Source organism: Cygnus olor, chromosome 5 (genome assembly GCF_009769625.2).
Source record: "Cygnus olor isolate bCygOlo1 chromosome 5, bCygOlo1.pri.v2, whole genome shotgun sequence".
Taxonomy (NCBI): Eukaryota; Metazoa; Chordata; class Aves; order Anseriformes; family Anatidae; genus Cygnus; species Cygnus olor.
In genome coordinates this window covers 11713498-11728348 of record NC_049173.1, presented here as the reverse complement: position 1 = coordinate 11728348, position 14851 = coordinate 11713498, and the positions used below count along the sequence as shown (strand labels likewise).

General features: G+C 42.1%; 1 protein-coding gene across 1 annotated transcript in view; it reads left to right on the top strand.

The window, feature by feature from the left end:
- The first annotated feature begins 4601 nt into the window (after nt 1-4601).
- DYNC1H1 (dynein cytoplasmic 1 heavy chain 1) overlaps nt 4602-14851 on the top strand; it is a 44391-nt gene continuing 34141 nt past the window's right edge. Inside the window, exons 1-13 of the mRNA XM_040560007.1 lie at nt 4602-4946; nt 7282-7369; nt 7941-8114; nt 8570-8825; nt 9737-9923; nt 10110-10381; nt 10492-10719; nt 11556-12632; nt 12950-13129; nt 13637-13786; nt 14048-14194; nt 14333-14473; nt 14621-14797. Coding sequence (XP_040415941.1) covers nt 4676-4946; nt 7282-7369; nt 7941-8114; nt 8570-8825; nt 9737-9923; nt 10110-10381; nt 10492-10719; nt 11556-12632; nt 12950-13129; nt 13637-13786; nt 14048-14194; nt 14333-14473; nt 14621-14797 — 3348 coding nt within the window. The 5' untranslated portion in view covers nt 4602-4675. The remainder of the gene's footprint in view (nt 4947-7281; nt 7370-7940; nt 8115-8569; nt 8826-9736; nt 9924-10109; nt 10382-10491; nt 10720-11555; nt 12633-12949; nt 13130-13636; nt 13787-14047; nt 14195-14332; nt 14474-14620; nt 14798-14851) is intronic.

Here is a 14851-nt window from a genome sequence, read left to right as displayed (position 1 = left end):
TACTTGCTCATCATGAAACTAAATTTAGCTCAGGGCCTTGGGGGGTGTGTTCAGATTATCGTAGTTTGCAGAATTAGCTATGTGAATTAAAGAATAAAATAATTTCATAAGTTTCTCAAAATACCCTAATCCTGAAAAACAGGAATTTAATGGGAAGATTATTAATAAAGGTATAGGGGCTAATATATATTCAATAGAAAAAGCAAACTTAGCTTCTAGAATAGGTATCAGTACTGAAAAGAATTTGATAAATTTCCAGTCCACAAATATGAAAACATTTTATAGCATAACATTTTCCCATGTAGTGCTTCTATTGACAGGCTTCAAACAAAGTAGCCATAAAGGATTATGGTGTGGGCAGGTGATGACTGGTCAGGTGGCAAGGATGTAAGAAAAGATCTTTTTTCCCCTCTGGAACCCCTAAAAGTCTCCAAAAGAGCTAAGGTAATGACTCACGTAGAGCTTGACTTTCAAACAAGTAGTTGGGGTGCAGGGGGTTGTTTGTTGGTTGGGGTTTTTTTGTCTTTTTAATGGTAATACCAATCTGTTCGGGTTTTTTTGCTTGTTAGAATTTTCTGTTTGGGTAGTTTGGGATGCGGGGATGGGAGTGGAGTTAGTTTTGTTTCTGGGGGGATTTCCTTTTTCTGGAGGCCCAGGATCAATATCTGACTATTGAGTTAGAAATGTAAGATTCAATCCAAAGAACTCTGCTAATAACCTACTCATTTTGGAGACACCTAAATTCAGTAGCCACCTCCCTGTGAAGTCTATGTGTGTTTAAAGAAATTGAGTTTTCTGCGTGAGCTAAAACTCATCACATGCACTCCCAAGCTTAATCATAAATCAAAACAATAGATACTGAAACAAGTGAGGATTCAGACATTCTGTTTATAAAATTAGGATCAAGTATCTTTCAAAATACAATTGCAGGTACTGTTTTAAAATAGTGGAGGTTGTGACTTTTTTTTCCTATATAAATACACTTGAGTTGTGATCATGTTCAGGAAGTGGGAGAGGGGGAACTCACCATTTTTGTCTATGGGAATTAAACTCCGGGGCTTTGACCAACAACTTTTTTTTTGACATTGCTAGCTTGATAAGGCTTTTTAGAAGCAGAAAGGTAGGTGCAAGTGTGGCACAGATACACTTGTGTTTGGAGGCTTGTCTTACTTTCTGAAAACTGTTCTAGTACCTTGGAAAGAGTACTTCCAGGATTCCAGTTTATGGGGAGGGTTGGTTTGGATCCTGCTATGGACCATCCGCCTGAAAGTGGAGCATTTTTGCTCCTAGAATCTTATCCTTCCTGTGCATAATAATTGTGGAGGATCAAACTGCATATAGCTAATTAAGAAATGCCATTCTAATTACCATATCCCTGTCTCCCTGGATTATAGTTTATTTTAAACGATGAGACTTGGCTTGAGCTGCCTTTACCTTATGAAATAAAACTTTGATGTAGTTAAATACTGTGTGTGAAAAAATTCCCAAGGGGGAACTTACTGTGGAGCTAAGGAAGATGATGCATTATTCCTTCATCATATAATTGAAGAGCAGCATGACTGCAGCTGCCTTTCCGTGAACCGATTCATATTGGGACTGTATGCACAAAATGTGAAGTTTCAGAGGCTTCCACCGTAGGATTTTGAGGGGAGAAGGCTTCCACTGTTTTGATATAAAGAGGAGAGAGCATTCACATAATTCGCTTCAAGTTATATTAGGCATTTTTGTGGACCAGAAAAACGCAGGAGTGTTCATGCCGGTGTGAAGGTCTTGCCATAGTAATAGATTATGCTTTTTTTCTAGTACCCTGCCTGGAGAAGTCTTTCTTTGTGTTTTGATATTAAGATGGAATATCCAAGAAAAAAATATTCATAGTCAACTCGAGGTAGATCAAGGGAAACGATTTTTCACTCTGATTGAGCCTATTCTTCTCATAGAATTTAATTGAACCTGAGAACCTGTGCAAAAAAAAGTTTATCTTTGTTTTGATTTCCTTTAATTTATGGTGTCTTCCTACCACCCCCTTTGGCACAGCAGGTGAGGATTAAGTGAATAAAGGAATACAAAGTGTCTTATCTAAATTGCATTTTAGTTGCAAGTGGTCTGACACTTTGATAAGAGTCCTAGACTTGTTCTTTATTATAGTCTTGTCATATATAGGATTTTTTTTGTGTGTGTTTTTTTAAAGTAATGTACGACTTGCTGGTTTGTTTTCTTTCATTTTGGTTTTTGACACTTTCTTTGTGATTCAGCAGTAGTGGATATAATTACCTGGATTCTTATTTTTCATCTTTGTCCTGCTTTTTTTCCTTATTTCCTTACTTTACTTTCCTTATTCTTATTTTTTCCAGGCAGCAATTTTATAATAATGCTATTGTATCTTTCTTTGTAGACTACAAAAATTTTTGTGGTATTTTGGTGCAGCGGATGACAGCTGTTTAGAAGAATGAGCATGCTGACATTTCATAACATACAGCTTCAGCTAACCTGTTAAGAGATGCCAAGTTACACTTGAGCTGGGATGTTCAGTTAACCTGTTTTCTAGATGCATGGCCTGAACTGACGCTTACTATATGGAAATGAGTAGTAGATGGTTCTTCTCCCCCTGGGAAGCAGCCAGGCAGGACCTAGCTATGGGACCTTGGTGGAATTCAGACAGCCTGACAAAGTGCTTTTATATATATATTTTACATTATATATTCGTATATATATAATGTAATCCTTTAACATAACTTCTATGTAGAAGAGTAATAGGATGTGAACAAACTGGCCTTCAGGCAACGAAAATAGGGGCGTGTTGTATTAAATACTTAATAACTCAGTAGCTGTGTTCCTTAAATAGGAAATTCAACTGAGTTAAGTATCTACGACTTTTTTTCATCAAAAATAAAGTTTACCTTTCTAATAAAAAGGGTTTTAGAAGTGAAAATTTAAATGTTTTTGAGCAGTTTTGGATGGATTACATGTATTAGTTCTGGTGCTTGTGTGTGAAAATTGGTGATGAATTGATCATTTTCCTTCTAGAGAAGAAAGTTTTGAGATTTGTATTACTTCAGAAATCACTGTTTTTTCCAAGATACACTGGGTTCCTAAACCCCTTAGGAGCGTACTGAGCAAATGCATGTTTTGGGGGGGGTTGAAACAGAAGAGCTGGGGTATGTGGCTGGGCTTTCTGTACACATCTTGAACAGATCCTGAGTGTGAGGGTTTCTGTACATTGTGAGGGCCTCTGTGTCCACCTGGGGAGATGCATGAGGAGAATGAGAGAATTTTGTTTTGTTTGGTTTTTTTTTTTTTTTTTTTTTTGGGGGGGGGGGGGGGGGGATTTCCCCTTCTCCACCTCCATAGGAACAAGAAGTGGAGTTTTCAGTCTGTGGTCAACCCGTGCCTCCAATGTGCTTTGGGATCTGGGGAGTTGCTCTGGAACTTGACTGCCACCTCCCCTCTCCCATGCATGTTCTCCTTTCACTTTCTGTTTGCTAAACCAGCAGCAACTGTGAGCCAGGACCAGGCAAGGGAGGAGACTAGACTGGGCAAGGAGGAACAGGATTGTCCATCTTTGTGACAGTGAGCTGGATTCATCTGATAAGCAAGCATATTCATTGGGTTACAGCAAGCATGTATGTGACAGTGGTAAAGGAAGATTAAGGATTTTCAAAAATGAAATTCTGAAAAAAAGTCTCATTCATCAGTGTGTTCATTTGGTCTTCTCTGTCCTATGCTTTCGGGAAACTGTTTGGCAACAGAATCTGGATTAGTGGTTCAGATACAGGGTCCAGAAGAGGCCCATGAGGATGATCACTGGGCTGGAGCACCTCTCCTATGAAGAAATGCTGGGAAACCTGGGGTTATTTAGTCTAGAGAAGAGAAGGCTCTAGGGAAATCTCATTGGGACCTTGCTGTATTTAAAAGGGGTCTACGGGGACACTTTATGGGGGAGTGTAGTGATAGGACAAGGGGTAATGGCTTTAATCTAAACCTACCCTCTGAGTATAAAGAAGAAATTCATGAGGGTGGTGAGACACTAGAACAGGTTGCCCAGAGAAGCTGTAGATACCCCAACCCTGGGGCTGTTTAGGGCCAGGTTCATGGGACCTTGGGAAACCTGATTTTGTGGGTGGCATCCCTGCCTGGGGCAGGAGGGTTGGAACTGGGTCATCTCCAAGCTTCCTTCCACCCCAGCCAATTCTATTCTATTTGAACACCTCAGCTTCCAGGTGAACCAGTGGCAGTACAGTGCTGGGCTGGCCCGGGAAGGGTTTTCCCTTCTGTTGTCCTCGCAGCGGCACGCGCGGCCTGCTTTCCCCTCAGAATAAGTAACTCGAACAAAAGAACACAACACTCGCTGGTGATTCCTGTTAAAGCACAGAGGAGGGAGGGGAAGCAAAGCAGCCGCCGCCCTGCGAAGCTCGACCTCCAGCTCCCCGCTCGCAGCCCGGCGGGCGTCCCAGCGCCCCGCGGGGGCAGCTCGGGGACCTCCGGGGAGCGGAGCCAGGCAGCTCGGCAGCCTCCTCCGGGGCCCGGAGCCAGCCGCAGCGGAGCCCTGAGCCCGGCCCGGCCCCGGGGCGTGTCGGCCCGCCCGCCCCAGCCTCCCCCGCGGCGGCGAGGCGGCGCTCGGAGCGCGGCGGGCGGTGGCGAAGCGGGCGGAGCGCGGCCGCCTGCCTCCTGCCTCGGCATGTCCGACTCCGGCAGCGGCGGGGGCGGCGGCCCCGGCGGCGAGGAAGGCGGCATGGAGGTGTCGGGCTCGGCCGTACAGAATGTGGCCGACGTGGCGGTGCTGCAGAAGCACCTGCGCAAGCTGGTGCCGCTGCTGCTGGAGGATGGCGGCGAAGCGCCGGCGGTGCTGGAGGCGGCGCTGGAGGAGAAAGGCGCCGTGGAGCATATGCGCAAGTTCCTCTCCGACCCGCAGGTCCACACCGTGCTGGTGGAGCGCTCCACCCTCAAAGGTGAGCCGAGTGCCCGCGGCCGCCGCGCTCACAAAATGGCGGCGGCGCCCCGCCGAGGGGATGGAGGAGCCAGGGGAGGAAGGGAAGGGCCTGGCGGAGCCCGGCGGCTGACAGGGCGGCGGGGCCTGGCCGCGTACCTTGCGCTGCGCCCCTTGCTCTCCGGCGCCGTGCCGGGGCTGGGGCTGCGATGGGCGCCGCCACAGCGGGCTGGCCTGGAAGAAATGCTTCGTCAGTAGGCCCCGGGCGCCGCTCCTGCGGCCTGCCCTCTGCTCGGGCTCCTTGGTGACACCGGTAGCCTGCTGCTGGCAGAGCAAACCGGGCTGGGGGGCTGAATCGGCCCTGAGAAAGTGCCCCTCTGTGGGTAATTAGCAAGACTCCCAGGTTCCTAAAGCCTAGCGGAGGCCCTGCACGTCTTTGTTTAGTCAGCGAGGGCTGCTGAGCGTGCTGCTTGTAAACGCTTGTTGGAAATCTCGGCAAATGCTACGTTAAGTACCACAGCAAAGCTGGCTCTGACTGACGTTTCTGTCGTTTACATGCTCCATTTACTTCAGAAATGACTCTTTATGAAATTTGTCAACAAATCTGCCACTAAATAGGCAGTCCTTGTTGCAGAATCCAGGCCGATGAACACCAATAAAGTAGAATTCATTCATAACACGGGCATTTACTGTTAAACAAAACCTGCAATCTGTATTTGGCTGCATGCCCACCAGTCTGAGCTTGCAAAATTTTAACGTTAAATTTCTGGATCTCTACTCCAAGCGTGCTGTTGGTTCGGTCCTTGCAGATGCGCGTCAAATTTTAATGCAGTCATACTTCATGTTGCGTTGCGTAGCACGTCAGCAGCCACACTGTAAGATACAGGATGCATCCCTGCAGTTTCTGCGCATCAAGGGAAGCTTAGAGAAGGTTCTTCCACTTAAGATGAATTTAAGATGTTGCTTGAAATATCCTGTCTTTGTTATAACTGTTTCCGTTGATTGTCCTCCTTCCCATTCTAAAGTTTGAGACTTCTATTTTGGTAGGGATAACTAGAATTTTCTAGAGAAGAAAAACAATCTTTATGAACTCATGATGCAGCATTTAGCAAGATTTAAAGGAAGTCCACTGAGTGTTAAGAGGCTATGCAATGATCTCTGAAGTTTTCTTATGTCAGGCTCATGAGGTTGGTAATCTTCAATTTGGGTTGGAAGTAATGATGCAGTGGTGATCAGTTAGCTCTAGGCTTATTTTCACAAATCTGTGATTAAAAGCGTATTGAAACCTTTACTGCGTGTTCTAGAAGCCGAATACTAGTACATTGTGGGCAGAAGCCATTTCCATCAATATGTTCTGGATTAATAGCAGTTATTTGGCAAAAGTGCATTTCGTGACAGAAGACCCCCACAGACACCCCATCAAACTTAACAGTATTCAGAATGTGCAGCATCATATGGAGATCTAGTCGTCCCTGACACTGTTAAAAACTATTTCTGTCAAAATTTGTTCAAGGAATAGATAGTATGAAGCAAATTATTGATTATGAATACAGCAAAATAGAAGCTGTATTTCTAAGTAGTTAAAATGTTAGGTGATATCGCTTGCTACACAGCCTGTCGACAGCTTTCACAAGGGTTCCTGTAGTGTCTGTGATCAGGCTTCTGCTGCTTGGGATCGCAAACATGACAGCCTGAGAATACATCTTGTATGAAGTGCCAAATGAAACCGGAGCAGAATGAGAGTCCAGTGTAATGTGTCCAGTCAGGGTGTGTCTCCCAACAGGGAGTAACCTTCTGCACCGAAATCTCTGCATTGCAGCACAGCTCCCCGCATCCCCAGTAATTACATCATCTGTGATACGTTGGCTCTACTAATGCCCGACTACTTCCTGTGGGTTGCTTGGTTGGTTTTTTTTGTTCTGACTTAATTTCCAAAACACTTTCAAAGAAAATGTCTGAAAAAACAAAGCAGCCTATAAAAGGAAAAAGTATTTGTTTAATGTTCTCACTGAATTGTAGTTATCCTGGCAGCATATCTCTGCAAATAAGTGCATGTTCTGTACTGCAGAAAATTTCATTCTGCTTTATAAGTAGAATGTGGATTATAATTTGCTTGTAATGTTTAATCTTTTTTTTTATAGCAACCTGAAAAAATTAACGGAGTTGTGCTAGAAAACCAGGGAACCCATCCTGAATTTGAGGGATATTGCAAAGCGAAATTTAACATCGGCTATTTTGTATAAGGTGATGTAGGAATTAAAGGTTAGAAAATTGCCTGGTTGCAGCAGAAGATGTTTGAGGGGGGTGACAGATGCCTTAGAAATAAAATATTTCTTAACATAGCGTATTTCTTGCAGAGGATGTGGGAGATGAAGGAGAAGAAGAAAAAGAGTTCATTTCCTACAGTATCAGCACTGATATTCATTATGGAATAAAATCAAACAGGTGAGTTAGTAAAATAGATCTTGACATTCTTGCCCAGTAAAAGCAAAACCTACACAGACTGATAATTAGTATTTACCTCATGCTTTGTGCAGTGTGCTTATTTGGGTGGGGCAGTAGCTTTCCAAGGGGGAGGCTCTGATGAAACAAGGGTGTACCATGAGGCTGAAAGGAATGGACTTTAGAACTAATAGCCTTGAGGTTAAATATACAAAGATACGCAAAGGAAATGGGCTTATTTAATCAGTATACTTATAAACATACATACATCTGGGCTTCTGTAATCTTTTGTTGTTGTTTAACCATTCCATGTCACTTTCCTCCCTGAAGCTTCTTAAGGCGTGCGCTTCTAACATGCACATACTGCAGGGTGCTTGTTGACAGCTAAGTTCAGCTGAATACTGAGGTATAAAGATGTATTCATTGGAAGACTTGTTTTCAAGTCTCTCAGAAGCAAGATTATAAAATATGATAATGGAGGTTAGCATTTACCTCCTGTGAATGAAGCTTGCAGTCAGGTTAAAGCTATTCTGTCTCTATGTTTCAAACGGTAACTCTCTTCTCTGTTCTGTAGCCTGGCGTTCATTAAGCGTACACCAGTGATTGATGCCGACAAACCAGTGTCTTCCCAACTGAGAGTGCTCACTCTCAGTGAAGATTCTCCGTATGAAACATTACACTCTTTCATTAGCAATGCCGTTGCTCCCTTTTTCAAGTCCTATATCAGAGAATCTGGCAAAGCAGACAGGTAATTCAATGTAAATACTGCACTTCTCTGCTAATGAATTGAAGTAGGTGTTGTGCTGGGTCTGGCTGGGATGGAGTTAACTTTCCCTGCAGCAGCCCGTACAGTGCTGTGCTCTGCACTTGTAGCTAGAACAGCACTGGTGTCACACCAGTGTTGTGTCTACTGCTGCTCAATACTGGCACCGCATCAGGACTCCCTCCAAGCCCTCCCGAGTAAAACCACCACAGTGGTTTTACCATGAATGAAGAAAATCAATCATCATTTACATTTTCATTTACCATCAATGAAAAAAATAAGACAGTGACTCTTCAAGCCAAGTTGTATGTGAAATTGTTTAAGCACACAGTTGCATATGAAGCTGCTGCTGACCCTGGCGAAATAATTTAAATGGCTCAAATGTGTCATGTAAGGTTTTTGGTTTGGCTTCTTATATGGAAATACCTATGCTCTTTCAGGGATGGTGATAAGATGGCTCCTTCAGTTGAGAAGAAGATTGCAGAACTTGAAATGGGCCTCTTGCATCTGCAGCAGAATATTGAGATTCCAGAGATTAGTCTGCCAATTCATGCAACCATTACTAATGTTGCCAAGCAGTGTTATGAACGTGGAGAAAAACCAAAAGTTACAGATTTTGGCGAGAAGGCTGAGGATCCGTTATTCCTCAATCAGCTACAGTCTGGAGTCAATCGCTGGATTAGAGAGATACAAAAGGTAGACAAGACAAGTGCCGGACTATGTGGTAGGAACTGCTCTGTAGTACTGTGAAAAATTCCCCCAAGTATCTTCACAGTTTAAGTGGTAAAATATTGCTCCTTGCAGGATACTCTGGAGATCTGAGACCAGTTTTATGAGCCACCAAAGACTCTAGTCTAATTCTAGACTAGACTAAGCCTAGTCTAAATTTAAGAGTCTAGTCTAAATTCTTCTGCAAATAGTTGAGAACTGTTTTGTCTCTACTGGAATAAACAGACTTAAGTAACTTGGCAGTATCCTGGTGAAGGCTGTAACCATTCCTCAAATCTGTTCAGCAGGTTGAGAGAAACAGGACTTGTTTTTTAGTTTTGTTTTGTTATTTCTCCAGGTGCATCCACAAACACTTCACAACAGTTGCTCTACTCCTATCTCATTTCTTATACTCTTGCCTGTTACTTTTCAGAAGAACTCTGCTGTTCTTCTACTGTCACTCAGAAAGAGCATCTCAGAATCTTTTTTCTTCATGGGCACAGTAAACACCTAGTGCTCCTGAAAAAGCAGTTCCCTTGCTTACTCCAGAGGATAAAACATTTGTTTTCTTGCTTGGCTCATCTGTCATTAATCAAAATACAGATGTTGATCAGGAAAATGGAGAGGTAGTTTTTTTAGGCCATGCTGAAGATTGTACATGAAGGTCTTAAAAAACAACCTTTAAGACCACTGGAATTAAACCTTGACTCTTGTACTGCGATTCCTATACTTCTCACAGAATGACTGCCAAAATTTACTGCTGTTTGAATATTAGAACCTAGATGTTATGGGTCTCAATTACGTTTAGTAATAGAGAAAGCTTTTACAGTTGAAGCATGTAAATAAAATGTTTTTCTCCCTTCCTCACTCCTGTTTTTTTTTTTCTTTTTATTTTTAAGGTGACCAAACTCGATCGAGATCCTGCATCGGGCACTGCATTACAGGAGATAAGTTTCTGGTTAAACCTGGAACGTGCTCTGTATCGTATTCAGGAAAAACGTGAAAGTCCAGAAGTTCTTTTAACTCTGGATATTCTAAAACATGGCAAACGTTTCCACGCGACTGTCAGCTTTGATACAGACACAGGTAAAATGTCTGCTCAATAAGATTTTTCACAAATGTCCTGTGGAAATTTAACTTGTTACAAAACTTGAGTATTGTGGTACAAAGACCACTGCTGTGTAAAGTTGGTCTAGTTAAAGTTACTGTCTTGTACAGATTGGATTAATGAAATGAAAAGTTCTAAGTCAAAATCTTTTCTGTTACATTTAGGCCTAAAACAGGCTCTGGAAACTGTGAATGACTATAATCCACTGATGAAAGACTTTCCACTGAATGACTTGCTGTCAGCTACCGAGCTGGACAAAATAAGGCAGGCCCTTGTTGCAATATTTACCCATTTGAGAAAAATCAGAAACACAAAATACCCAATTCAAAGGGCATTGCGTCTAGTGGAAGCTATATCAAGAGATCTGAGCTCTCAGCTACTTAAAGTGTTGGGAACCAGAAAACTGATGCATGTTGCCTATGAAGAGTTTGAAAAGGTATGCTTATGGTTTTCACAATGCTAGCAGCTTTATTTTTGCATCGAGTAGTGATTATAAGGAAGTATTTCATTTGGGAGCTAAAGTTTTTATCCTAAAACTTTCTTCAGGTAATGGTTGCATGCTTTGAAGTTTTCCAAACCTGGGATGATGAATATGAGAAGCTACAAGTTCTGCTGAGAGATATTGTAAAAAGAAAAAGGGAAGAGAACCTGAAGATGGTGTGGCGTATCAATCCTGCTCATAGGAAACTCCAGTCTCGTCTTGATCAAATGAGGAAATTCAGGCGTCAGCATGAGCAGCTGAGGGCAGTTATTGTGAGAGTCTTGCGGCCTCAGGTAATCTTGATTGTTACCAGACAGAAAAGCTATGTCCCTTTTTGCTTGCAGGTAATATTTTATTATGCAGAGGAAGGGGAGGGCTGTATTGAAGTAGATGACTGTAAATGCTGGTATCTAGGTATCAAATGTTCATTTTTCCCCAACTGTAGTAATTCTGTTGTATGGTCTATCTTAACATTCAGTCCTATTGGATTGTGCTACTAAAACTCTGCAGAAGAGTAGCAAGGGAGGAGAAATGAAACTTCAGTTACAGTCTGGCAGATGCTAGTCCTGCAGATCTGGTCTTCTTTCTAAAGAAGTCAAGTTATGTATAAATGCAGGAAACATCTCTACAAATTAGAGGAGAAAGTGGATTTAATTTCCAAAAACTTCATGTTCACTGTAGCTTTAAAATTCCCCAATACGAAACTAACGTAACATTCAGTTTCACTTTCTGCTTCCCAAACTGGTCTGTTTATGACTCCTCGCTAATAGGCTTAGTTTTAACTCTGCCATACTTCACATACTATGTGACCATGCTCATGTTAACAGACACAGCAAGTCCACACGTACAATAAGAGGAGATTAATTAGTGTGTGTATGTATGCGTATATGAGCTTGGCTAAAGCATAGCGGAAAATGAAGACTGTGCTACACAGTAGTGGAAGTTTATAAAGTGACTGTTTTGTCCTGTTCCTTAGTGAACTTAAATCTGAGACATTACTAAAATTTGCTAGGGATTTGCATACTAATTTGTTAGGTTTTTGCAATGCTTATTAGAACAGACTGTGCTTAGCTATTTCTAGGCAAATTTTGAGGCATCTAACTCACTTAAACCGTAATTTTTAATGCAGGTAACTGCTGTTGCCCAGCAAAATCAAGGAGAGGTACCAGAACCTCAAGATATGAAAGTAGCAGAAGTACTTTTTGATGCTGCAGATGCTAATGCAATTGAAGAAGTCAATCTCGCTTATGAGAATGTTAAGGAAGTAGATGGGTTAGATGTTTCCAAAGAAGGTACAGAAGCCTGGGAGGCAGCAATGAAGCGATACGATGAAAGAATTGATAGGGTTGAAACAAGGATAACTGCCCGTTTGAGAGACCAGCTTGGTACAGCAAAGAATGCCAATGAAATGTTCAGAATCTTCTCTCGGTTTAATGCCTTGTTTGTCAGGCCTCACATTCGAGGTGCCATTCGTGAATATCAAACACAACTGATCCAGCGTGTGAAAGATGATATTGAGTCTCTTCATGACAAATTTAAAGTACAATACCCCCAAAGTCAAGCTTGTAAAATGAGTCATGTTCGTGACTTGCCTCCAGTGTCTGGGTCTATAATTTGGGCAAAACAAATTGACAGACAGCTCACTGCTTACATGAAGCGTGTTGAGGATGTCCTCGGTAAGGGTTGGGAGAATCATGTAGAAGGTCAGAAACTAAAGCAAGATGGAGATAGCTTTCGCATGAAGCTCAACACTCAAGAGATCTTTGATGACTGGGCAAGAAAAGTTCAGCAACGCAACCTCGGTGTGTCTGGCCGTATTTTCACCATTGAAAGCACTCGTGTTAGAGGTCGAACTGGAAACGTCCTGAAACTGAAAGTCAACTTCCTTCCAGAAATAATTACACTTTCCAAAGAAGTGCGAAACCTGAAGTGGCTGGGTTTCCGTGTTCCACTAGCAATTGTCAACAAAGCTCACCAAGCAAACCAGCTTTATCCATTTGCCATTTCTCTCATTGAAAGTGTCCGCACGTATGAGCGAACATGTGAGAAAGTCGAAGAGCGTAACACTATTTCACTTCTGGTTGCTGGTCTGAAGAAAGAGGTTCAGGCTTTGATTGCAGAAGGTATTGCACTCGTGTGGGAGTCATACAAACTTGATCCATATGTGCAACGTTTGGCCGAGACTGTCTTCAGTTTCCAGGAAAAGGTTTGTTTTATTATTTATCTTTCAAAAAATTGAAATTACTGCAATTGTTTTTACATTTGTACTTCAGTAATGAGTTGTTAACCAAAAGTGGAATTTGATAGCTGATGGCCTGCTCAATATAGTCTCTGTAGCTCTTTGTTTAAGTAGCTGACTGAATTGGCACAAATTGTCCAACTGAATGGATGTTTTAGTGCTACTAAATTTGATCATCTTGCTGTATCCAAGTAAAGAGAAGTGACTAACCATTTCTGCTTGGATATCATTGTATCTAACCTGTCAAACTAAGCATTCTGTTTTTTCTTAAACTGTTTCTTTAGGTGGATGATCTGCTCATTATTGAAGAGAAAATAGACCTGGAAGTGAGATCACTGGAAACATGCATGTATGATCACAAGACTTTCTCTGAAATCTTGAACAGGGTTCAGAAAGCTGTGGATGACTTAAATCTACATTCATATTCAAACTTGCCGATCTGGGTCAATAAGTTGGACATGGAGGTAGGTTTGAGTAGTATATACTTAGAAGATGCCAGATCTTTTTGTTTGCAGCTGTTCTCTTTTGGGATCAATGAATTCAAGGGGAAATTATTCCTTTGAAGAAAAAGGATTGGTATAGTTCGACTGTGTAGAAAGCTAGAAGAGCTCCTTGTTGTAGGAGCAAGGTAGATAAAGTATAGAGAAGATTTGTTACGCTGATAGTGAAGATTATTTGCCTTAATAGTGCTTGGTACTGCTTGTTAAGTTTCAGGTTGTTGGACACTAGGTCAACTGCAAAGCAGTTAAAATTGCTTAATTCCATTAAAGTCCAGGAGGGCAGGGGAAGCTTTGAATTGATGTTGACTGAAAAACCTACCAAAACTCTTAAACCTCCTTTTAATTACTTGGTAAAGGAGTTCTTGGATCTTTAAGGCTCCGTAGCATGCCTGGTATCAGAGTATCTTGACAGTGGGGATCCTTATGCAGTAATATGAAGCTTTTTCCTCCAATGTGGCCTACTTTCCTTAGATTGAAAGAATCCTCGGTGTTCGCTTGCAAGCTGGGCTGAGGGCCTGGACCCAAGTTCTTCTTGGACAAGCAGATGACAAAGCAGAAGTTGACATGGATACAGATGCTCCTCAAGTGAGCCATAAACCTGGGGGAGAACCCAAGATCAAAGTAAGTGGTTGGTGTTTTTGTTGGGGGTATGGTGGTGTTTTTTTCTTCATTGGGAGTTACGTAATGCAGTAATTATATATGAGCCTTTTATGGGAGATAAATATTTTTTTCTTCATCTGACTTTGGAGGAATACTTGCCTTCTGCCATAAAAGAGCTACTTGCTTTTTAAAAGTGTGCTACTTCATGAAGTCCAAAGTTCTTGTCAATGTGTGTGTTGTAGTGGCTTGCAGTAAAACTGAGTGTGTTCACTGTTTCTGCAGAACATTGTACATGAGCTACGAATAACCAACCAGGTGATATACTTGAATCCACCAATTGAAGAGTGCAGATACAAACTTTACCAGGAAATGTTTTCTTGGAAGATGGTAATCCTGTCACTACCAAGAATTCAAAGTCAGAGATATCAGGTAGGTGTAATGAAACTGTATCTAAGGTCTGAGCAATTACTTTCACTTTGCACTTAATTGTGTTCAGCATCTTAGTGTGTTGCTGTAGGATCACTGTGAGTATGCTAGAAATTCATGTATATCGCATGTGGTTCTCAGGTTGGAGTGCATTATGAGCTGTCTGAGGAAGAGAAGTTCTATCGTAATGCATTGACACGGATGCCTGATGGCCCTGCTGCCCTGGAGGAGTCGTACTCTGCTGTCATGGGAATTGTGACTGAGGTGGAACAGTATGTTAAGGTAGGAGACTGACACCACATGATGCTACAGCTAAAATGAACATGGACTTTTCTCTCAGTTCTCTTTTATAACAATTTTCATGAGTAAGGAAAAGCATCTTTTAGAATATACTGGAAAAGTTATGAATATTGTGAAATATCTTTTTAGGTTTGGCTGCAGTACCAGTGTCTGTGGGATATGCAGGCTGAAAACATATACAACCGCCTTGGAGAAGACCTAAATAAGTGGCAAGCTCTTCTTGTTCAGATAAGAAAGGCCAGAGGAACGTTTGACAATGCAGAAACTAGAAAGGAATTTGGACCTGTTGTGATAGACTATGGCAAGGTAGGAAATTATATTTGTTAGTTGTGACAAATGCATTAAACTTCAGAATGGGTG